The sequence below is a fragment of the Amyelois transitella genome, chromosome 29, assembly GCF_032362555.1.
Source record: "Amyelois transitella isolate CPQ chromosome 29, ilAmyTran1.1, whole genome shotgun sequence".
In the NCBI taxonomy this organism is placed as follows: Eukaryota; Metazoa; Arthropoda; class Insecta; order Lepidoptera; family Pyralidae; genus Amyelois; species Amyelois transitella.
In genome coordinates, this window is record NC_083532.1 from 3,597,727 (window position 1) to 3,622,834 (window position 25,108).

At 36.2% G+C, this 25,108-nt stretch overlaps 2 protein-coding genes across 3 annotated transcripts in view; both read right to left on the minus strand.

Moving 5' to 3' along the window:
- LOC106132232 (uncharacterized) overlaps positions 1-5,598 on the minus strand; it is a 68,158-nt gene extending 62,560 nt beyond the window's left edge. Inside the window, exon 1 of one of the 2 annotated variants that reach the window (XM_060952634.1) lies at positions 5,156-5,598. In XM_060952634.1, coding sequence (XP_060808617.1) covers positions 5,156-5,308 — 153 coding nt within the window. In that variant the 5' untranslated portion in view covers positions 5,309-5,598. The remainder of the gene's footprint in view (positions 1-5,155) is intronic. The other variant, XM_060952633.1, reaches the window with a different exon arrangement.
- Positions 5,599-6,674: 1,076 nt separating this feature from the next.
- Positions 6,675-25,108, minus strand: part of LOC106132233 (uncharacterized) — a 30,666-nt gene continuing 12,232 nt past the window's right edge. Inside the window, exons 3-9 of the mRNA XM_013331593.2 lie at positions 20,172-21,544; positions 14,598-16,045; positions 13,158-13,254; positions 12,498-12,655; positions 11,238-11,377; positions 10,056-10,149; positions 6,675-9,231 (exon numbers count right to left, since the gene is read on the minus strand). Coding sequence (XP_013187047.1) covers positions 9,154-9,231; positions 10,056-10,149; positions 11,238-11,377; positions 12,498-12,655; positions 13,158-13,254; positions 14,598-16,045; positions 20,172-21,544 — 3,388 coding nt within the window. The 3' untranslated portion in view covers positions 6,675-9,153. The remainder of the gene's footprint in view (positions 9,232-10,055; positions 10,150-11,237; positions 11,378-12,497; positions 12,656-13,157; positions 13,255-14,597; positions 16,046-20,171; positions 21,545-25,108) is intronic.

Here is a 25,108-nt window from a genome sequence, read left to right on the forward strand (position 1 = left end):
GAACATTCAAAAATAGAATAAATGGGCATCTCTTGGATAATCATGTAACATCTTCGTCTTTATCGTCACATACCATCAGGTGAGAGATGGATTGAAAAAAAAGTCTACACAAATGATTAATCTTTTTCTTAATTGTCACTTTTTAATTTTTGTGTTTATTTCATCTACACACGCGTATTTACAGTACTTCTCCAGAATTTATTGAAATTTCTAAATTTCAAGAAGTTTACTTGAAATAAGCGCGAGAAAAGAAAACAAACAAACTTACTTTCGCATTTATATATTTGTTGGTATTTTGTTTTGGCTTAAAAAGCATAGTCATATAAGGAGCCATTTAGTTATTACGTAAGCCATATTATATTAAAATTTGTAATTTAATTACCCGCGTCTTTAATTACCTACTTTTAATACATCTATCTATCTGTTAATCACTTTAATTTGCGACAGCGGCACGTAATTTCAAATTATTCGTCACGACTTTAATAAAAACAAGGGGTGCTCACGGTCGATTTTCTTGTGTTCCCTTTCGCGCATAAGGGGGAAGAGGGAGACGGAATAATGAGACCTAGCTCTTATTGCAACATACGTCTAATGTATTGACAGGATAGGAAGCATAGATCCTTTTTCTCCTCTACTTAAGGCTGAAAGTAAAATTTAACATAGACAAGGATGTATTTGTGGAGAAAGATATAGTGAGACGAAAAGAAACTGGAACGCTTGGTTTGATCATGTGGAGAGAATGATTGATGAAAGCTCGACTTAGCAAAATATACAAGGAGAGTGTGAACGGGAACAAAGACGAACGTACTTTGATCGAATAGTACCTACCTCAAAAAAATGTAGTCGTTGCCTTCCCTACCGGAGAAGGGGCGTGATTTTATGTGCACCTATGTGTTTCAGATTTATTCCCGGAATTCCAAAAACAACTTTATGATATAGACAAAAAAAACACTCCTTTATCGGTTAAATGCGTGATAATTTAAAGTTGGGAAGGATATAAGCAACACAAAAAAGAATAGGACCACTCCATTTCTATCCCATGGATGTCGTAAAAGGCGACCAATGGATAGGCCAACAAACTTGCGATTCTTATTTTAGGAGATGGGCTATCAGCCTGTGACTATTTGAATCTCAATCCTATCATTTAGCCAAATAGCTGAACGTGAAATCCAACATTCTTGAAAAGACTGATATCTTTTCAAGAATGTTGGATCTGTCTACCCCGCAAGGAATATAGACGTGACTATATGTTTTTTCTACGTACGATACAAGGGAATGTTACAATGCCCCACGCACATACAAAGTGGTAAAATAATAGGGGAGCCACAAGAGCCCTTAAGGGGTGACACCGAAGACGCATTGCGGGGCCCATAACTGCCTAAGTAATGTCGCAATGGCATCACGGGAAGGGTTAAGATGTATTAAACATTATTGCATTGTTAAACAACTAAGTAAATTTCGTGTGTTTATTTAAGGTCCATACTGTCCCCGTAGTAACGAAAGCGCGACGTAGATTTTTTTATCGCGCAAAATACTATCGCTGTCCCGTTTCACGTCATAATATAAAGCGAAAAAGTGATAGTATTTCGCGCGATAAAACCGACATCGCGCGTGCCAAGCTATGGGGGCTGGTCTGGTAACAAAGATAAGCATAGTGTATGCTAGATGCTTTTTTTTCTCGTTACATTAAATCAAGGAAGAGGCTTAAAAACTTGAGATTTCTCATTCAGGCGATGGGTTAACAACCTGTTATAATATCTGAATCTCAATTCCACCATTATGCCCGCCAACGTGGGCTTCCAGTCTTTTCGTGACTCTTAACTCTGTCTACAGAACGTGACTTACGTTCAGCTGTCTGGCTTAATAACAGAATTGATATTCAAAGTGACAGGTTGCTAGCCAATCGCTTAAAAGATTCTAAAGTTTATTGAGCGGAAAGAGAAGCAGCCAAAACACAATATCTTTTTTCATCGCTACCATGAATGCCATGAAATGTATGACCGGCATGGAATACTATATAGCGTCCGGATTTCCCCATTTGGCTTCGGAACCCTAAAACAATGACGTCACCGCCTGAAGTATCCCGCATAGCGCGGAATCTTCTAGTCTAGACATGTAAATACATCAATTTATATTCCGCACAGTCTTTTGTTACTAAGATACAGTATAAAACGGTTCATTATTTCCAAAATGAATTGCCTGTCTATGAAAACCTGTTTCGTCCGTGACGAAGCCAAATACCACTCACAAATAACTTAGTTCCATCATTCTCATAGCTTTAGTCCCGGTTGAGTCTCCATCTCACTAAATAGGAGCCCAGGGTCTACCATTTGATCATTATCCAGGATTAGATTAGTCAGTTTTACACATAACGGCTTCCATCTGACGTCCTAAACATTTAAAGGGGAACTTTACCTATATTAGATCACCATCCATGACATTATTATTTTTGCTTTTGTAACAAAGTAAATTATTCAATTGAGGATTTATAAAATATAACTGACAACGGCCTTTACCGCAAATCCAGAATTAGAAAAAATATCCAAACAAACCGAGCGACGCGGGCATTGAACCTGGATCCCCGCGCGCCGCGGACGCTTTAACACTTGAGCAGTTGCGTTTTTTGCTGGTCAACCTGGCTACAATAATAATGAGCTTATAATCTCTAGCGTATTCCATGGTACCATTTTATTTTTTTCATATCCATAGGAATTTTGATTCCGATTAATAAAAGTATTGTTGATCTAATATTCGAAATTTATTGATACAAAATTTGTTTTCGGTGAAAGTCAGACAGATATTTTATTAGTAAAGGGCATATAAACCAGGTTAAAATCAGATGTTCATCTAGGCTTCTTTCTCATGGAAATAGAAAAAGAAAATGGGAATATACCTAGAGTGTAGGCTCCCTTGCAAAGGTTACAGAGGTCATATAGAACAAGCAACTCCTACTTTGTGTTAAACTATTATGTGTATTTCACGCTCAAAATAGGCACCCCAAGCACTTTATTTCTCCACGAAGAAGAAAATTGTCAGTTATTAAGGAAGCAGAGTCAAAAGCATACCCTGGGCTCCTATACAGAAATAAGAGTATATATAATATTCTCTATATAAGTGTGGCGACTTCTCTAACATCAGACACTTGCCACAGTCCCTGCATTATGTTGAAAATCTGTGTCTTTGATGAGAATTAAGTCATATTAAGACTAATCTTAACAGAGTCTAATGAATAGTACACTAATTATTGTAATTGCTTAATTTGCCTCCCAAACTCGCGTTATGTCGTTAGGAGTACTACATATCTTCCCCATGGATGTCATTAAAAGCGACTAAGGTAAAAGTTAATAAAATTGGGATTCCTTTTGTAGGCAATGGGCTAACAACCTGTCACTATTTGAATCTCAATTCTATCATTAAGCCTTCTATATGTGGCATGTAGGTCTTTTCAAGACTGTTGGCTCTGTCTACCCCGCAAGTTACACAGACATGACTATATATGTATGTATGTAAGCTCATATTCAAATTTTTCCAATTGGAGAGTGATAATAACTAAAATGTTTGTACAAAAAATTGTGAATTTGTCACTGGAAAATAACAAGAACTTTATAAACATTCATAGGATTCTAAAAAAAAGATAAATTCTATTATTTTATGTCCACATTTATGATTACGATCACATAATAAACTAGATATAGTTAAAACTTGCTGTGCCCGCGACTTCGTTCATGTGGAATAGTATTTTTGGGCATCATCAAGGATGAATAATTTTCAGTTTTTTTACTATATTTCCATTATTTCTTCACTCCTAAAAGTTGCAGCGTGATGTAATATAGTCTAAAGCATTCCTAGATAATTGGTCTATTCAACACAAAAAGAATTTTTCAATTCAAACAAACTCTTCAGCTTTATAATATTAGTAAAGATAAGAAAATCCACTGAACTGTGTCTAACTTATTTTGGTCAGTACTTGCTTAGCAGTAGCAAAGTAGGTAGTGATAAGTACTTATAACTCATGTATGATTTATTTGCTGAGAATAACTGCCTGGGATTCATGTCGAATTCATTCCAAGTGCAAGCCATCCAACTGTGGAATTCTCCTCCTGATCCTATTCAGAGGGCGCCCAATAGATTTGCATTCAGGGACCAGGTCCATAATCTTCTTCTTGACCAGTATATTTCCTTTAACTTTACACAATCATCCAACTTATGTAATATATGTATGTTTATTTTATATGGAGTATATATATATCTATAGTCATACTTATGAATGTAAACTATAATATGTAAGTGTATTAAGTAACCTTATATTCATATTTATATTCCATATATCCATCTCAGTTTGATCCAAAGATTCAACTGGCAGAAAATGCCTTGTGGCATTAAGTCCACCTGTTGTACATTTTACGTACATAAAGTTTAGAAAAATAAATAAAAAACAAATTTTATGGTGTACCTATTGATAAATTGCATGAGCTGAAATTGCAAGAAAAGACTGGATATACGTTATTATTTTGATATATAAAATTGGTTACACTGGTATGATAACAAATAAACCATAATACTACTGAATGAGCATTTTTTTGTAAATGAATGGTTAAAATATACTTAGAAAAAGTAAAAAAAGTGTATCTTTAAAACGGTTAAGCCATTAACTAAATATAAGAAAAGTAATTGTATAATTTGACTACAAGCATGCCGGCTAGGTGTTGTTTGTAAACAAATATCACATGATCGGCCGACCGGCGTTTTAAGATATCAATGACATATTTTTATTATATATCTGTCTAACGAATACCAAAAATTCAGAGTCGTAAGCCTTAAAACAAAGAAGATAATAGCATTTAAAATACCACGAGAATCTCTAGCGAGCCTTTAGATAAAACGCCATGTGGTCAATACGCGCCAAATTTTGACAGCCACTTTTTTCGCAAGCGATACTATTGAAGCATGAAGTGCGTAAATACATTTATCGATTTGAACACGGATATGATAAAATACTGGACGGTAGAACATAATTATCTAGCATTTTAAAATGTCGAAAAATATAATTTTCCAAAGAAATTTACCGCCTCTAGCGGTGAGAATATGAAACAAAAACATAATGGCCGACACATTCGATTTGATGACTGCATACCTAAATGCGCAAAATACTCACACTTTCCTCCTCTTTTTCCATTCCAGAGGGCATTTGAGGTACAGCACGATTAATCGCCGAGTAGTCCGGTAAATCCGGGAGCTCCTCGGCGAGATATATAGGCATTGGTTTCGACGCATCTAGGGCCCTCGCCCTAAACGAGAGCTTCGACATTTTGTTGACAGCACAAAACACGTTTAGCGTCGACACTAAAATGCACTTATAAAACACTTTTTTGCTCCTCTAGGAGGTCCTAAAGGACCTTAAACCAAACTTCACACACTCTAGTTCGTTCCCATGGTTAATTTTTGCACACACTCAGTCACAATTAATGAAAAACAATAACGAAACTTTAGATATTGAGCGAACTTTACAGAAAGCCATCATGGCGGCTTTCCGTTTGGCGGACGACCATGACCAACTTCCACCTAGAACGACGTACGCGGGAAGGAAACACGCGGAGTCAATTTCACAACTCTTATAATGTTTATAAAAAAATCATGCATATGACAAATTAATTATAACTTGACAAAATAATTTATTTTTATACTTATATTTTTATATAAATAGTCTAAATTGCGGTTTTATGAATTTAAATTAAATATAAAATACTAAAATGACGTCGATATCTATTTGTCAACCCATAAACTATAGAGCATTGAACGTTCCGTTACTGCTATGATGTGAAAACATAATGTTCTCGTGGTGAAACTAAAATGTAATATACCAACAAAAAATAAAAACTAATTTTAATTACATTTTAAGACAGAAGGGGTGGGTGTCCCTTTTTTACTCGGGAAACTGACCACTCGACCATGATATTTCAATTTTCTTCTCCTTTCTCATCCCTATGGAGAAGAGTCTAGCGGGAACAATGATACAGATCGACCGCCACCAAAAGTAAGATCTTCCGCCAGGCTAGGTAATGTGCCTGGGGAACCGCCGCTCCGTCGATGTTGTATGTATTTGATATTTGTTGTATATATGATCCAATCCCTGAAACTTTGCTTGCGCGATTTATACTATTCGCTATTTTTGACTGATAGCGTAGACACTTGTGATGTAGAAATGTCGCCACTTGGAGGGAGCTAAGACCGGAGGTCTGATGTCTAAGCCTTGCTGTGCAATCTGTGCGTGTAGAGCTTGCAATAAGTCGAAATCGATCGTCAAAGTCGTGTGGGTGGAGAGACAGGACCAGGAAACTCGTTGAGTTGGCTGCAATGGACCAGACGCGCCGGGGAGCCAGGAGCCATCATGCTAGAATCTCTGGGATCCCCATTTTGAGTGGGAGTGAGGATCCACTTTAAGTGGAGTGTCACACTCTCCTGGGTAAAGACCAGGGAGGTCGTCGATAAAAATAATTTTCTCTCCGACACAAAAAAAGGTACTAGGTTCTTTCATTTCAGAGTACATATATTTTCATTATAATTTAGAGGTATACAAAAAAATTGTTTATTGTCAACCATCACAAACTTACCAAAAATACCCGTGCGAAGCCGGGACGGGTTACTAGTATGAAAAATTAAATAAAAAAACAAAATAATGTACCAAAAACTTTAATATAATAATTTTAATTCAATTTTACTGCATTACATCTCGAATCAATAATATTAATCAGATTATAATATACAAACTATTTCCTATTGTTTACAAGCGATAAGTTTATTTCATAATATGGCAACACCAAAAATAAGGTTCACGTAACAAATAACATTTGGACATCACGAGAAATCATAAATTAACGACAAAATTCAAAGACAAGACACGATGAAACAAGAATTTACAAATTTTTTATTTCCAGTGTTGCCATATATGTATTATTATATAACTCCATGAATTTAAATATGAATAATTCGGTTATTTCTTTGTGTACGGCCAATAAAATAAATAGATTAAAACAACTATTTACTTGATGAATTAAAAGCGTGTACTTTTTTCATTTTTTGAGCAAATTAATTATGATATATGATGATATGATTTATGTTTTGCAAAAAATATATATTCATTTTACTGACCGTACCAATTCTAAACTATATTTCATTACATATTTTATTATGTGAGCAAGCTATGCCATAAAATGGATGGCCAAAAGTGTAGTGGTACTCTGAAATAGGTTCTTTACTGAATTTTGCTAAAAAGCAGTCGCTTTGCGCGTCTGTCCCTATTTTTGTATGTATGCTTAGATCTTTTAAACTTCACAACGGATTTTGATGCAGTGTTTTTTTTTAGATAGAATGTTACAAGAATATAGGCTACATAATAAGGCATAATATGCATGAATATACAAGAATAAGGCTTATATGCATAAATGTTACCCGAGCCAAGCCGGGGCGGTCGCTAGTACATGATAAAGTTATCAATTCTGAAAAGTGAAATAGTAATTAGCAACTTCCTGAATGCTACTTCAGTTGTATGAATTAGTTAACTGAATAATTTAGAATGTCTAAATCTGGACAACAGATTAGTGTCCATAATATTTTGCAATACATAAGTGCGGATAACTTATGCAGTAAAAATGATTTTGAACCGAATCCGGGTGACCAGGAATTTTGCTACTGCGCCACGAGACAGTTTTATAATTTTCAATAATAACGTTAAATGTCACTGATTTTAAACTTTCGCTTAGCATTATACTGTTTATTAATAATAACAGGTGTTTAACGCGCACGTAACATGCCTTTATATTGTCTCGGACGTTTCGAATCATGTTACAATGATGAAATAAAGGTACGTTACGCGTTTAATACCTGTATTATTTAAAGTTGAATGTTTTTGATAGTGTAAAAATAGTGCAAAACGCAAAGTTAAAAAAATTGTGCCATTTCATTGATAGAAACTCGTGAAAATAAGGTAAGTTCATTGTGAGAATTGTAAAAAAAAAAAAACTATATATTGTATTGAGTGTTTCATAGAGATATGTTATTAAAATAATGTAAAGCAAAAAAAAAAATCTTGGCAATCAAATAAAATCTAATAATTTGTACAAATTTTGTATACAATATAGTGTTATTGATAAATGAAAACTTAAAAATGCATCTAGGGAATTCTCAAATCGAACTATTAAATACAGTTATGATTATTTTTTTTCTACAATAAGTCATTAAGAAATAAATTACATTAAAACAGTATAAAACAAATGAGCATTCTAGATTTTGCCAAAAATATTGAAATCAAAACGATAAATACATTATTTTTAATGTTTCAATTTCATGAACCTTACAAAAATAAGCTTATTTTATGTCACAGCGTTACACATTTATTATGATAACATAAAAACCGCTTCAGGTTAAGCGGTTACCGTTACACACGGAACTGTAACGGGCGACAAGTCTATAAAAATTAATGTACCAGAAGTGAGTCTATAGTTGAATTGTTTCTGACATTTGGTGTTCATACAAACACATACATACACTAAGAACACTGAATAAACTATAATACTCTATTATAGTAAATTATTTTTTAAAGGCTTGACGCTCAACTAAGGACGTTCAGTTTTTAACTATATATCGTAAATTTTGACACAGACAAAGACCACTTAAGTAATTTCAATGAAATACATACAAATAGTTATTATGAAGTGATTTTTCTATCACGAATATTTTAAAATTATTACGCGAACGATGAAATGAGCAAAAGCTGACTACAATCAAACCTTTTGTTTTTTAAATCATTCAAAACGTACGATACATAGAACTGATCACGGGTACTATTTTCACGCATTCGAATATTTTTTACGAGCAAAAAACATTTCCCCAATATTTTCAAACAAATTGAAAATCACGTTCGAACATGTATTTTAAATATCTTAAAACATTTTTTTTTAATAACAGACAAATAGAACGACTATGTACGCGTTTAATATGTTTCGTCTGTAAATCTTTGCTAGCCAAACCATTTCTTTTCCAATACGTTTCTCGATTGCGTCAAAATCGTACCCCACACAAGGCGATGCGCAGCCTGAACACATCTGTACAAGAATTTGTCTAATCGCTATAATGTCTGCCTGTTCGTTTGTTCGATCAGCTCTCTGTGGAGGGCCCGGCGTCGCCTGTAGACGCTGTAGTAGGTTTCGTCTTACCTACGAAGATTTCTACCTCCTGAAAAAATTTGAATTTAATTAAAAATTTACATTTATAAAATTACATCACTACATAGTATAAAACAAAGTCGCTATTTTAGTCTGTTTGTCTGTATGCTTAAATCTTTAAAATTACGCAATGGATTTTGATGCGGTTTTTTTTTGTAACAAATTAATACAAGAGCAAGGTTTTTATGTATAATTTTTTCCGAATTTTGCACCCGTGCGAAGCCGGGGCGGGTCGCTAGTTATTTATAAAATGGTTTTATGCTGATCTGGGAGCAAAGGAAAAGTTGGATTCTGCTTTTAGGTAATGGACTAGCAAGCTGTGACTATTTGAAATCTCAATTCCATCGTTAAGCCTTAAATCTGAACGTTTCTCATAAAATTTTGTGAGCATATTGAGTAGGTCTGAGAATCGGATAACATCTATTTTCCATACCCCTTAGTGATAAGGGTTGTCCACCTTTAACATTTTTTTTAACTAGAAATTTCTTAAAATTATTTATATGGCAAAACAACGTTTGCCTGGACAGCTAGTATATGTATATATACATACATATAGTGCCGTGTGGTTCCCGGCAGCAATAGAAAAAAGAATAGGACCACTCCATCTCTCTCCCATGGATGTCGTAAAAGGCGACTAAGGGGTAGGCTTATAAACTTGGGATTCTTCTTTTAGGCGATGGGCTAGCAACCTGTCGCTATTTGAATCTCAATTCTATCTTAAAGCCAAATAGCTGAACGTGGCCTATTAGTCTTTACAAGACTGTTGGCTCTGTCTACCCCGTAAGGGATATAGACGTATATATATATGTATGTATGTATATACGAGAGTCTCACCTGGCTTCCCTCGATGCCCATGTGGAGGTCCCTCTCGCGGCCGTTCTCCGCGGCCGACGCACGCGCAGCCAGTTGTCTCTCGCGCGCCACACGTCTGTAAAAAATATGTTTGTTTGTAATATAAATTAGTATAACAGTAACAAGAAAATAGTAAATACATAGTTATAAAAGAAACAAATCACTTGCAATTGCGGATTTATCCTTATGTAATACGTATACAAAAATTAGGATTTAAAGGAAACATCTTCCGCTAGGCTAAATGTGATACCTAGGGAACCGCGCGACAGAAGGTGTGAATGGTTTAGCATACGGTCTGTGATTGGCTGGTGGCGTGTGACGTTTTAGACAAATCGCCAAAATATTGTCAAATTTTATCTCTTCCAGGAAATGTAAAAGTATTGGGTCTGTAGCAACAACTTTAGGTCCTAGACAATTTGTGGTCATTATTGCCCGGTTCCAGTATGACCTTCCCGTTCATTATCACAGTTATCAAAAATAAACAAGTGTTGCACGCCGTTTTATTCGTCTCGGCGGGCGTTTAATGACAACACCGTTTCAGTATTTCAGTTCATCCGCGAATTTTATAGTAATCTTGCTTCTTAGCAATAACAACAAAAAAAAGTGGAAAAAAAATTGACAAATGCGCGTAGCGAGCTTACGGTGTCCAAAAATCTGAGACTTACACTAATTAGATTATTTTTTTCTTAAAAACCAATGACAATTCTCTTGATTATTTTAAAAAAAAAGTTGAGCGTGTTCGTTATTAACATGTCCATAAATTTTTGTTCCCCACAGCATGCTGGGTTTGCCTGTAACTGTTCGAGCAATTAGAACGAACCTTATTGTATGTATAATCTCTGTATTTACTGTTGTATTGACTGTTGGTGAACTTAATAAATCCTACTACTATTATAAAGGCGAAAGTTTGTATGGATGTATGGATGTTTGTTACTCTTTCACGCAAAAACTACTGAACCGATTACCATGAAATTTGGTATGTAGGTAGCTCAAGACCCAGAATAACACATAGGCTACTTTTTATCCCAGAGTTCCCGCGGGATTGATAGGGTTTCCATGCGGACGAAGTCGCGGGCGGCCTCTGGTAAATAAATAAATATCAAACGCTATTGCGCTGACACCCTGTATATATATATATATAGTCAGGTGACGCCAGCGCCCCACCTCCTGTGCTCCAGCATGGCCCTCCGGTCGGCCTCCCTCTTCTCGGCCGCCAGCCGCGCCCGCTCGGTGTGCGCGGGCGGCGGCGCGCGGGCGCGGCCGCGGCTGGGCGGGGCTTGTGCGCGGGGTGACGGAGCTGATATCTGGACATATAACATATACAGGGTGACTTTTAATTCAACTGCATAAATTTAACTGTAAAGTGTACTCATCTAAAGGATATTTACTTAAACGTTAAAAGAAAAATATCCGTTCATATTTCAGAAAGTACGAAAAAAAATAAAAGTGTCAAAATCCACGATCCTAAATACGTCATATCACCCCGGCCGGCGGAAAAGCGACGCGTAAGATTCAGAGGTCAACGACACAATTCATTCAGCTGAGCTATCTCAACAACTCTTGATTTTGATACTAAAAAAATAATTTATTTTTCAGACATTTATTTACATGTTAAATTTTAATTTCTTTTTGTAGTATCGGTCTTTAATAAAGCGTGTGACATAGTTTTTGAGGGTTTTTTAAATGTGAAAATGATGACGTTTAATTTAAATAAAAATAGGCTCAAACAGCTCAGAAGCATGGGTATAGTCTATGTTAAAAAGGATGCAGTTGTTTTAAATGTCACCCTGTATATACATATTTATGTAATCACGTCTTTATCCCTTATGTGGTGAACAGAGGCAACGGTCTTGAAGACTGATAGGCCACGTTCAGCTGTTGCTGTTCACTATTTGAATCTCAATTCTATCATTAAGCCAATGATTCCAACACGGGCTGATAGATGGCGCTGTTTATACATACATACAGATAATCACGTCTTTATCCCTAGCGGGGTAGACAGAGCCAGCAGTCTTGAAAAGTCTGATAGGCCACGCTCAGCTGTTTGGCTTAGTGATGGAATTGAGATTCAAATAGTGACAGGTTGCTAGCCCATTGCCTAAAAGAGGAATCCCAAGTATATAAGCCTATCCCTTAGTCGCCTTTTACGACATCCGTGGGAAAGAGATGGAGTGGTCCTATTCTTTTTTGTAATGGTGCCGGGAACCACACGGCGCATAACATATATATATATACATATTTATATAATCACGTCTATATCCCTTGTGTGGTGGACAGAGGCAACAGTCTTGAAGCCACGTTCAGCTGTTGGTATTCACTATTTGAATCTCAATTCTATCATTAAGCCAATGATTCCAACACGGGCTGATAGATGGCGCTGTTTATAATTTACTTAATATTCTTTTTTAAATATAATATACCCACCTCTTGCCAATTGTTAGCTTTCAAAGCGGCTATGTTCTCGTACATGGCGTCCACGTGCTTCACCTGGAGACACACCATGTCCCAGAAGCCCTGCAGGTCCTCCACGGTGGTGGGGAATGGCTCGTCCAGCCGCTCGTTTATGTTGTTGTAACAGAGTCCTGAAACGTACAAATAAATATATAAGTTTATATAATACTGGCTGTCCCGGCAAACGTTGTTTTGCCATATAAATATTTTTTAAGTTGTTTAATGTTGTTAAGTTTGTGATATCAAATAAAATATTTTTCTTTCTTTCTTTCTTTCTTTCTTTCTAATGTTAAGGGTGGACAACCCTTATCACTCAGGGAGGGATCAGGTATGAAAAATAGATGTTGGCCGATTCTTAGACCTACTCAATGTGCTCACAAAATTTCATGAGAATCGGTCAAGCCATTTCAGAGGAGTACGAGAACGAACATTGTGACACGAGAATTTTATATAGGTACTTCAATGATGCCCAAAATAACTATTCCACGCGGACGAAGTCGCGGGCACAGCTAGGTAGTTGAATATACACAAAGATCACATACCTTCAACATACATACATACATAAAATCACGCCTCTTTCCCGGAGGGGTAGGCAGAGACTACCTCTTTCCACTTGCCACGATCTCTACATACCTTCAAACTGCTGCATTTTCTGTGTGGCAAGCAACCTAGCCTTGCCCGAGGCCGACCGGAGGAATCCTAGGATCTCTTCGCTCACGTCCTCACGATCCTGAAAACATCATGTAAATACTCATGATTGTTTTAATTTGAGGAATACTAGGACACTACTTATGACCTGGGAGGTATAGTGTTAAATTGACGTAACAGAGTTTAAGAGGGATGTTTTATTGACAAGTATAGGTAATATAAGTAATGATTTTTTCATGCGAAATTCACGCCGCATTTTCAGTTTGCACCTAGATCCTTCTTGTGATACATACATATAGTCACGTCTATATCCCTTACGAGGTAGACAGAGCCAATAGTTCCGAAAAGACTGAATGGCCACGTTCATCGCTCGGCTTAATGATGGAACTAAGATCCAAAAGTGACAGGTTGCTAGCCCATCGCCTAAAAAAGAGGATCGCAATTTCATAAGACTATCCCCTAGTCGCCTTTTACGACATCCATCCGGGAAAGAGATGGAGTGGTCCTATTCTTTTTTGTATTGGTGCCGGGAACCACACGGCATATAGTATATGGTACTTCTTGTGATATATAGTGATTTTTGCCGAAAGTTCTATTCAAATCGGTCCAGCGTTCCAGACTATGAATCCAAAGAAGTTAATTTCGACATAGATAAAATAAGACTGTAAAAAATACGAGAGAACAGCACGAAAAGGCGGCCTATCCAGCCCCTATAGCGTGGCACGCGCGACGCCGTATTTATCGCCCGAAAAACTATCGCTGTCCCGTTTCACGTCATAATAAAACGGCGTCGCGCGTGTGCTATGCTGCTATACATCACGCTTCCCAGCTATATGTCTTAATACATCCATAACTGGAAGACATGTATTAATTTTAAAAGTCATTGATCAAAGTTCAAGACAAAATAATAATATAAGTATTCACAATTTTGCTATGAGTATTGATTCATGCTCTGTCACAGTATTTACTTACTGAACAAACTGTTACAAGGACGCATGAAGATTTGGCATGTAATTTATGTTAATTGTTAATTTAAATAACAATTTGTCACCATGTAATAGTTATTTCCATTCTGAATGGTATGAAGACCTGGGCATATTATTTTAAGTACACGAGATTTCTTATTGCAAAGCGGGTGTACAACAATGTAGTGTAAGTTTGCAGCTGGCATCAGTCCTGCTTACATCTTCAACACTCTGAAGAAGAGGCTGGGATGGGCCTTTTGACCATGTTAAATAAAACCTGTCTCACCCATATATCCTGGATACGATGAGACAGGTTTTGACAAAAGTGCCTATTCCTATAGTCGCCTTGTACAGCATCCACACAAATGAGAGGAAACCAAAATGTCGTGAATTTAACCACGGGCTAATTTAAGTTATTTACTTAGTCCACCAATACAATCCAAGTGAAGTTAAAACTTACCTGCAAACTCTCCAACTCCTTTTCAGCTGTGGCAGAAAGAGCCAGCAGTCTTTCCGTCTCCTTCTTCTCCAAATCCAAGAAATAATGTCCATCTTTCACCACTTCCTTACCGTTCCCTGCACAGTTTACACCGTTCACTGTCTCTTTCTCGTCTAAACTTATCACAGACACACCATTCGTCACTAAATCACTGGACACGGGTACTTGAGTCTCTTCAGTCTTCTGGATTGGAATGTTTCCGGGCTTCAGAGGTGAAAGTTCCGTCTTCACATTCTTCTTAGGTGATACTATGGGTAGTTGAGCACGGAACTCTGGCCTTAAATGCCTGAGAACAGGCAGAGACACGTCCAGTTCCCCAGTTTCGCCGTTCGGACTAGAATAAACATTTTCACTCTCGAAACTAACAGATTTCCGCGGGTTCAAATAACTTTCACTCGGGCAGTTCATCGATTTCTCTGTCAGCACTTTGGGCTCGTCCTCGTCGCTCTGACTCCTCAGTTTATGCCGCTTCTGGTTAAAAAAACCCTGAGCCAAAGCCCCTGGTCCATATAATCTTTCCACGCGTTGTTGTATAAAACTTTTCATGGGACTAGTCAATTTCTCACCGTTTTCCTTCGTGATTTCAACTCGTTTCGACATTCCATTCGAGGATATCGTGTAAGATTCCGAATTGTACCTAGTTTCCTTTCCATTGCTCACGGTCTTCCTGAAATTCGACTCCGAATAGCTGGATTTGAATGTCAGACTTTGAGCATTGTCCACTTCGTCAGTCTTCAGCATCGATGAAGCGTAATTCTTGGTTTCTGTGGAAATGTACGACCTGCTAGCAGTCGTCATGCTGGGGCCTAAAAAATCGTTCTTCAACTGTTTATTTTCTGCAGCCATGAAGGCATGTAACGGCGATGTGGCCAGGTAAGGGTCGGTTTGCGCCTTGGGCGGCGCTTTTCCTGTCAAATTGCCGCGTGTATCATGAGGCCCGAGGTTCGGCACGAGCAGTTTGTTTGCGCTGACCGGCACTGGCACCAGAAGTGAGTTGTTCTCGCTCCTGTAGTGATACGTGTGCGTTATCGGCCTTATAGGCGACGCTTCTCGACTCTTGTTGATGTCTTGTCTCAATTTTGAGTCGTATGTTGTCAAATTGGTATAACCGTTAACGGAACATGCCAGATTTAAGTAGCTGGGTTTCTTCTGCTGGACCTCGTCTCGTTTCTTGTGGTGAGTGCGAGATCTGTGACTGCCGGTGTCTATGTGTATTTTAGGAGGTGGTTTCAGGAGGTTCTCTTTGTTTTTTGGGGTAGGTGTGGGATCGTCTGGCGTCCTGATGGGGGTTGGGACGGGGGTCACTTGGAGGTTGGACCCGACTCGTTCCTGGATGCGAGACGTGAAGTCTCGTACGCAGCTAGTCGTCGATGACGGAGTCAGGAGATTCAAGCTTCCGGATGTGGTGTCTGAAAAAGAGAAAAACGATATTTAGCAAGATTAATTTAATTTCTAATTTAATTTTGATTGGTTATCCAATTTATTGAGAGGAAAGTAGTTTTTGTAGGTGTCCTTATATTTAAAGAGGCACGCCACATACTCTGTTTAACGGAAATCGTAGTTTATTCCTACCTAATGTCCTTCTTTCTACCTAACTTTAAACATACATACATAAAATCACGGCTTTTTCCCAGAGGGGTAGGCAGGGACTACATCATTCCACTTGCCATAACACACTTCTTTCGCTTCAGCCACATTCATAACTCTCTTCATGCAAGTACTGCGGTTTCTGGTACTCTTGACCTGACCTTTAGTTTTATGTGTGTGCATATTGCACACATTGATTTTATTCATCAAATAGATAAAGGTTACCACCTTAACTAAGCGGAGACATACAAACATACTATCACAAATTTAGTATCAGTATGGATATGTGCTATAAATCAAAGAATAATCACACATTCTTACACTATCATAGGCACAACGAAATTCTTCATATTATTTTAAGAAGTACCATAGTATGTTCATTATACAAATTATTGATTGTAATATAATAGTTTTTATCTTATCATTGGATTGTGTGAGCGTTATGAACGAAGGTCGGGAGAAAAATAAACATTTCACGTCATTTAGAAACATTGATGATTTGATTATTCATAATTTATTATAAGTATTATACATCCCACTTTCTCCGATATAAGAACATTTTTTTACCGACTTCAAAAAAAGGAGGAGTTTCTCAATTCGGCCAGTATTTTTTATTACGTACATCCATACATATTATCGCATCCCTTGCGGGGTATACAGAGCCAACAGTCTTGAAAAGACTGATAGGCCATGTTTGGCTTAATGATAGAATTGAGGTTCAAAAGTGTCAGCCAATTGAGGTTTAAAGGAAGGCAGGTGTCATGGCAAGCGGAAAGATTTAATCCCTGTCTACCCCTCCTGGAAAGAAGTGTGATGTCTGTAGGTATGTATGTCAAACCTACATAATAGTATGTATTGCAGAAAGCTAACTGTGTGTCACACTTGACTCAATAGCATTGTTGTTGATACAATCACAGTATTAATATTCTGTTATTGTTTATTTACTATATCTCTGGCCTCCGGAGACCCTTGGAGTGGTACATACAGGTGACCACATTATTTGCGTTCCAATAATCATCTCTTTTAGTATGCATGACCACACAGTACTAAGAAGCCACCACTTATCATAGATTCCATGGTGTGGAATAGTGTGAAGGAGTGGCAGGCAGAGAATGAAATGGGCTGAAAGCGTTAGTTGTCCTTGGTGGGTAAGACTCACAAGGAGCTAAAAAGGTTGAAAGAACTGGATTAAACCTCTGTGACAGAGCTGATAGAAACTGTTGTGTATTTAATATTTAATGTCTTTGTAAATTAGCATTTCAATTTGAATTGTTTTTTCTTGATCTGTAGCCTTTAGATGAAGCTTGGTAAATTATTTGCTCTCTAAATATTATTTCTTATGATTGCATCAAGTCCAGTTATTGTACTTTGTGAATTGCAAATGATACAATTAAAAATGAATAAATGTTCTTGCATCAAAGATACATAAAATCACTTGTTTCCTAGAGGGGTTAGGCAGGGACTACATATTTCCACTTGCCACAACATACTTTTTTCATCTTAAACTTCATCCACCATACATAACTCTCTTCATGCATTTTCAACAACTCTTCAGTTTCAGGTATTTTTGACCTGACCTTATGCCAGAATGATTCTCATAAGGTCAGCTTTGTAAATGTTATTCAAAATATTCGTCCCAAAAAATATTATTGATTGGTCTACACTACCTACAATAATAAACAGCACGACACGTCATACTGCAGATAAATTAAGTATTGAATATTAAAATTTGATTACACAACTGTTCTAAGATATCAGACTTTAACCAATGGATTTGCTGTAAATTTAAAGTGAATAAGTTATTTTAAAACAGAATAACGTTAGGTAGGAAAGTATTCTGAGGGGATGAGTATGATTTAATCCGGGTTGGCTACATCGTTAGTCAAGAAGAAAATATTTTTATTAGTCATATTCTCGAGAAACTAGTTTGTATTTACTAACAGAACTTTGATCAGAAATAATAATAAAACTACTAATTCGTAAGCGGTTTTTATAGTCCGTTGCCGCAAAATTATAATTTTTATTTGAAATTACTAGCAGGTAGAACGAGATACGACAAAAGTTTTGAACTGCTCGTATAAATAATTAATCAATGGAATCGTAAATATAACTTACCAAACAAAGCGACAAACTCAAGAAACACAAATAACACTACAAATTAATACGTAAAAATACACTTGAATAGTATTTTCTCCGAAATTAAAATTTTTACACGAAATTTATGACATCACATTCACAAAGAGCAAAATGTCAAACTTTTTCTTTTTTTTCTGACGAGACGTCGACCAATGCCGTATTCCAGCCAGTATTGACCGTTCCGTTTCACGGTTGAGTTACATAAAGCAGTTATAAATTGTTATTAATTTATGCACAGTTTTTGCTATTTAATTAAACGTTAAATAATGCAATTTAATATTGTCTGTGTGTCCGTCCGTAGCGAACGATAGATCTAACGACAATGACCGGACTTTACTTCAATAGAAGCGCGTGGGCTAAAATGAGGCCGCCACATCTATTCGTGTGCGTAATTTTTTTTCTGACTTGCATTTTGCAACTGCATTGTTTGCGGCCTACATTATGGAATATATTGCTTGAGATGAAAATTTATACATCAAATAAAGATTACAAATTGTTGGGTCGAATAGTAAGTAGTTGCCGATAAAAAGAGTTAATGTACATTTAAAAACAAGAACTCACAATAGTTTGTCGGAATTAACTTTATAGCTGAGGGTGCAATTAGGAACAGGCAAAACATGAGCGAGAAAAATAAAGGTGATTTCACTTTGTAGCCCGAACATGAACTTGAGGCTGTGACATAAACTCAATTTAATACAGTTTTTAAGACACGTTTTAGTAACTTATCAGAAAGCATCTGTTTCAATAGCTTAAAATAAATCCTCTCAGTTACAAATCGATCCGTCGACACGAAGAATAACAGGCACGATAATGACCATTCAAATTGAGAGTGAGGACCGTTATGGTAAAAATAACTTTGGGAATGCTGAAACGATTCTCGAAATTGAAGGCTTTAAATATTAACACTGAGGAATAATACAATAATGTAGAAACATTCGTATGCAAGTCAACCACTGTCATTTTATTTGGTAAATATTTAGTTACATCGATAGTCTTTCCTGGATTGAAAAGTTAGCTATGGTCGGTGACGTGAAATGTTCTTTATAAAATTTCATACAGTCAAAAGTTTTCAACAAATTGCTACAAAATTCATAAAATTTCTTCTATTAATTTTATCATACCTTGACATCCTTCTCAGTTTCTTTTGTTCGGCGGGCAGAGAGTATCATCCATAATAGATTCAGTTCACCTTGTTATTTTAGGTACAACAGAGTTATAAATAAATAATAAATTAGGAAATGAAAAAGTAAAGGAACACAAATGAAAATGCAATGTGTATGAAAAAGATGTAGTATTAAATAAAAAAGAAACATGAGACAAAAGTGGATAAACAGAAAATACTTAATAATTATATATACGAGGACGTAACACAAACAAACGAGCTGTACAACACAAGACAATGAATAACATGAATAATATGACAAAGGACGAAAGTAAAACAAATCATACAAGTTGTAAAAAAATAAAATATTACACACTTATTAAAAAGAGATAAACAATAATATAATGACTAAGAAATGGAAGTCAATCTTATTGTTATTCTAATAAATATTAAAGATATTTGTATACTGAAATACTTTTATAATGAAATTAGTTATCTAAATAATAGGTATTCCTATTCGAAAACTTTAAATTCTTAAGTAATAAGAAAAAAAATATAAATTTATAGCCATCATTAGAATCAACAACATAGTATAAAGTATATAGATAAGAACATGAAAAAGTGAAAGCTTGAAATAGGAAACGAGAAATTGGCATAAATACGATGATATAAAACACAGACATAGATCATGCTTTACAACATAAATTTACCTGAAAAATCTGTACTAGCATCCACGTCTAACGAGCAGCTGCCAATAGAATCCACTGACTTGTCCATGACTTTCACAGTTAATTCCTTACAATCCTTTAACAAATCAGACTCCTTAACTTCAATTTCATAAGCGCCAATACTATCTAAATCATTTTCGTTGGGAGTAACAGTCGAACTAGGTAATTTAATATCAGTCTCATCAGTGTTTATTGTTAGTATAGATTTCTTATTATCAGGAATGTTTTTATCAAGTATCAATGTGCTTTGACTTGTGAAATTGCTGCGTATTGGTTCTATATATTCCACATCGTCGTCATCATTGAAAACACGTCCGCTCGGACCTTGTACGTCGGTTGCGTCTTTAGGGACTGCATCTATAACGGCTCTAGACTTGATCAAACTTTTATAATAATGACTTTCTAATTTCTCCAATTGTCTTTTAGTATCGGACTGTTTTTTACGAACCGAATCGATAATTACCGGCAAATTCAGAAGATCTGGAGTCTTTTCTCCATTTCTAGGAGACAGATCACGTCTAAATAGAGGAGAATCATCACTTTCAAGCTCGAACCTTTTGTATTTAGACGAACAGTAATCGTCAATTGAAGAAGTATCTGACTTTTTATCGAAAAAAGTGTCAAGGGAAAAGAATGATTTACGTTTTTTCTTTGGCTGGTTAGCTTTATCAAAATTTGTCGGCACGAAAGGATCTGTTTTTAAATGTTGTACGCATATATTACCCGTGTTGACTAGAGATTTGGGTCGAGATTCTTGTGGCAAGCTTAGTGGTACGCGATTAGTTTCGACCTTTCTGGAATCGAGGCTCAAAGTCTTCCTGAATCTCTCATTTAAATTAGAAAGCAAGAAATGTCTTCTTTCAGCAGATTTTGGTGTGACATTGTAAGAACTTTGCTTGCTACTCGATGGTTGAGCGTCGGTAACGTGCTCTGTATATTTAAATTCTATATCATTCTCAGACAAGTCTTTGCTTTCATTTCTGTTATCATTGTCAGGCCTATGAAAGGAGAAAGATCCACGATTGGAACTCTTCTTTCGATCACAAATGCAATTGCCAACACAGTTGAATTTTAAACATCTTTTGTCATCTGGCTCGACTGAAACTTCATGTGACTGTGGCGTGTATCTGTCTGATTTGGTTTTGTGAACAAGGAGATCTTGTCGGATCTTCTCTAATCTTTCATCTCCTTGAAGTCCTCTGGTGTATTTTGATTTCGGAGGCCTAAAGAACCTTATAGACCCTGTAGTTACGGGTTCTATAGATCTTCTTCTTAGGAAAGACGGCGAGTCGGAAATTTTGTTGACTCCTAGAAGGAGGACAGGAGATTTCTTGTCCTCTTCATCGGGCAGATCGCTGGAAAGACAAAGTAAAATCAGTTTGTGCAAACTACGGAACGTTCGTATAGCTAAATAAAATGTATTGTTATTTATGTTATGTGATAGACTGTTTAATAAATATAACATAAAATCTCTTGAAAATCCTTTAATAAAAGCTGATTTAAGACTCTTACACGATCATGATTATCATCACAATTAATTTATAAGATTAACATAAAAAACAGTTAAGAAAATGGTTAACAAAAAAAAAAAATAAACGAAAATTTGTTAAAATAAATAGCAAAAGAAAAGCGTAGGTTATAAATAAACAAAACAAACACATACTCACAGAAAAACACACATTGTAGGAAAACACAAACAAAGGAAATTCCATTATGTATGTATAGTAAGAGCAGTGAATTTAAAAGAAGTTATCGAAATTCAAAAATGTAGTAAAATTAAAAAAAAAACAATGCTCGATTGCTCACTCCAACTAGTCACAAAAAAATAAGGTCGAATTTTGAAGTCTGTAAAAAATCAATAAAAATCGCGTGCACATAGAGGTATAAAAAAGTCAACTGACAGTCTCAGGGCGTACCTGGTACTTGCATCCTAACCTAAATACTATTAAATTTCCCCCAACCCCTGTGATATTTATGAAGAAATTGAAAATCGATGTATTTTTTTTTTTTTTTTTTTTAAACTTTCCTTAAAGTTGACAATAATAATAGCTTTATGTAATAAATTAACATTTTGTGAAATGTATTTAATAGTATCCTAAAATCGAATGATAAAAGATTTGTTATTTTAAATGTTTGTAAATTTGTTTGTAATGAATTAAAAATGTACATAAATGTACTAGAGAAGTAAGAAAAGCTACTAGAAGTCTAAAAAATAAAATCATAAGATTAAGATCCCGCCAATCGAAATAAGTATAATATAATAGAAACAAGAATAGGAACACTCAATCTCTTTCCCATGGATGTCGTAAAAGGCGATTAAGGGATAGGCTATATAAACTTGGGATTCATCTTTTAGACGATGGGCTGTCGCTATCACTATTTGAATCTCAACTTTAGCATAGTCTGCAAAAGATATAGACGTGATTGTACGTATTTTTAAAATAAAGAAAAAAGTTACGGACATTATCGATTTATTTTATTAATAGCTATTGGTTGCCACATCCAGCCGTTACAAATGATTGAACATTGCGTTAAGGAATCTGATCAGTGCATGCAAATCTTAATTATTAGGTTAACTTTATTATGTAGAAGGTATTTAATTACATCGAATTAGATACTGCCTATGCAGCAATATGATTGCCATGTAGGAGGTAGTACTTTAAGAAGTCAGTCTTTAATTTATTAAGCAATTTGTATAACTACCTGGGTGGATACTTATTAATTTCGTAAATAACGCAGTTTTCACGCCGTTCCGTTATAAGTAAGCAAAAAAGTTTGTTCAAAGTGGAAAAGCAGCGAGTTATTCACGAACGTTGACAAGTCTTATTTTCCCTCTCTCTCTGTATACTGAGATTATCCAAAAAGAGAGAGAAGATGAGACATTGATGTCACCACTCACCAGTCGCGAATAAACTACCAGATCAGAAGGAAGTTTATCATGATTATTAAATAATCACGCCTCTTTCTCAGAGGGCTATGCAGACAAAACCACATATTATATAAAGTGACTACATAGTAAGTACCAAAATAACTTGACAAAATATAAATTTTGATTAAGTTGATGAGCGATGTTGACCAAGAAAGTGTACAACATCGAAACGTGGTTGAAATTTCTCTCATATTGCGTGCGAAAAATAATAAATAACAAATTGAGTGAAAGCACGAAGTGCCAATAAAATTTAACGCCAGTAATCGACAATGAGGAACCGATTTTTATTGATTGCGTAAATAATATTGATTATGCAAGTGATCTCTTTGCGATTGATCTCAGACGGAGGGAGTTCATTTTTGTAACATTGTTTCCAGCGCAACTCCAATATAGACACTGATTCGTAAAAGCAATACATGTGGTGGCAGCCATCTTTTCTTTGAACGATAATATCTCTACGAATATAATGTTAATTACGTATTTATTCTCTACCGGTTGGGTAGACAGGCCCAACAGTATCAAAAAGCCAAATTGTTCGGTTCACAGACAAATTTACAGAATTTGCAAAGATAACAAAGTCAACATTTGTGCATGCAGATAGTAATGATTGCAATCATTACTATCGCTCATATACGATCGCTGCATACTTCCTTCGCTCATCTACAATTTTAGATGAGCGAAGGAAGTATGCAGCGATCGTGGCGACTGGAAAGATGTAGTCTCTGCCTACACCCTCCGGGAAAGAGGCGTGATTTAATGTATGTATGTATGAGGCGATACCGCAGGGACTGTGGCAAGTGAAAAGATGTAGTTTCTGTCTATCCCTCCAGGATATAGGCGTGATTTTATATATGTATGCAAAGGAAATGTTTAAAAAGCTCATGTTTGGAGTTTCTGTAGACTTTTTTTTTGAATAAATAATGATGGGCATTGTCAACATGATGCATTTGCTTGAAGATATAATAGTAGTAAGCTCTTTCATGTCGATTACTGCCCTGCCTGTTCTCACGTTTACGAGCTATGAGTTTATGACGCAAGCCAAAATGAGACCGGGTCATCGAACTCCGACCGCCTCAGCAGGTGAGATTGGAGATGAAATATACCTAAATGCGCGAAAATTTGTGACATTTTATAACAGCGCGAAAACACAACGGCCCTCAGTTCCCGGCACGAGTAAATGATCAGAGGGTGCTTTCAATTACTGGGTTCTTAGCATAGCACCCTGGACGGGCACATGGAATGAGAAGCATGTTCGAAGACTCAAAATTTGAAAACACCGTAGTGGAAATGTGCCGTGTGGTTCCCGGCACCAATACAAAAAAGAATAGGACCACTCCATCTCTTTCCCATGGATGTCGTAAAAGGCGACTAAGAGATAGGCTTACAAACTTGGGATTCTTTTTTAGGCGATGGGACAACCTGTCACTATTTGAATCTCAATTCTATCATTAAGCCAAAAAGCTGAATATGGCCATTCAGTCATTTCAAGACTGTTGGCTCTGTCTACCCCGCAAGGGATATAGACGTGACCATATGTATGTATGTAGTGGAAATGTATGTTTACGTCATCGTATAAGATAAAACCTACATACATCACGTCTATATCCCTTACGGGATAGACAGAGCCAGCAAACTTCAAAAGTCTGATAGGCTACATTTAGCTTATTGATAGAACTGATTAATGTATTTTATTGAAAAAAACCTAGAATTTACTATGCAAAATGAAAAGCCGATGCGCGGTGCACACGCACAAAATGGTTCCTTTCCAAGACTTTAAAATTGAATGGTTCAAATCACGAATAGCGTGAGCACAATTGGCAAATCGCCGATCAATTGGCCACCTAATTTAATTACAATCCAGTTGGACAACTCAATTTGTTTCGCTTCAGAAAGGACCCCCGTTAGATGAATTATGGCCAGATTTTCAAAACTATGTTCTATGTTAAAAACATGATCGGGATATTCTTAATTCTGCTAAAAACCTATCACC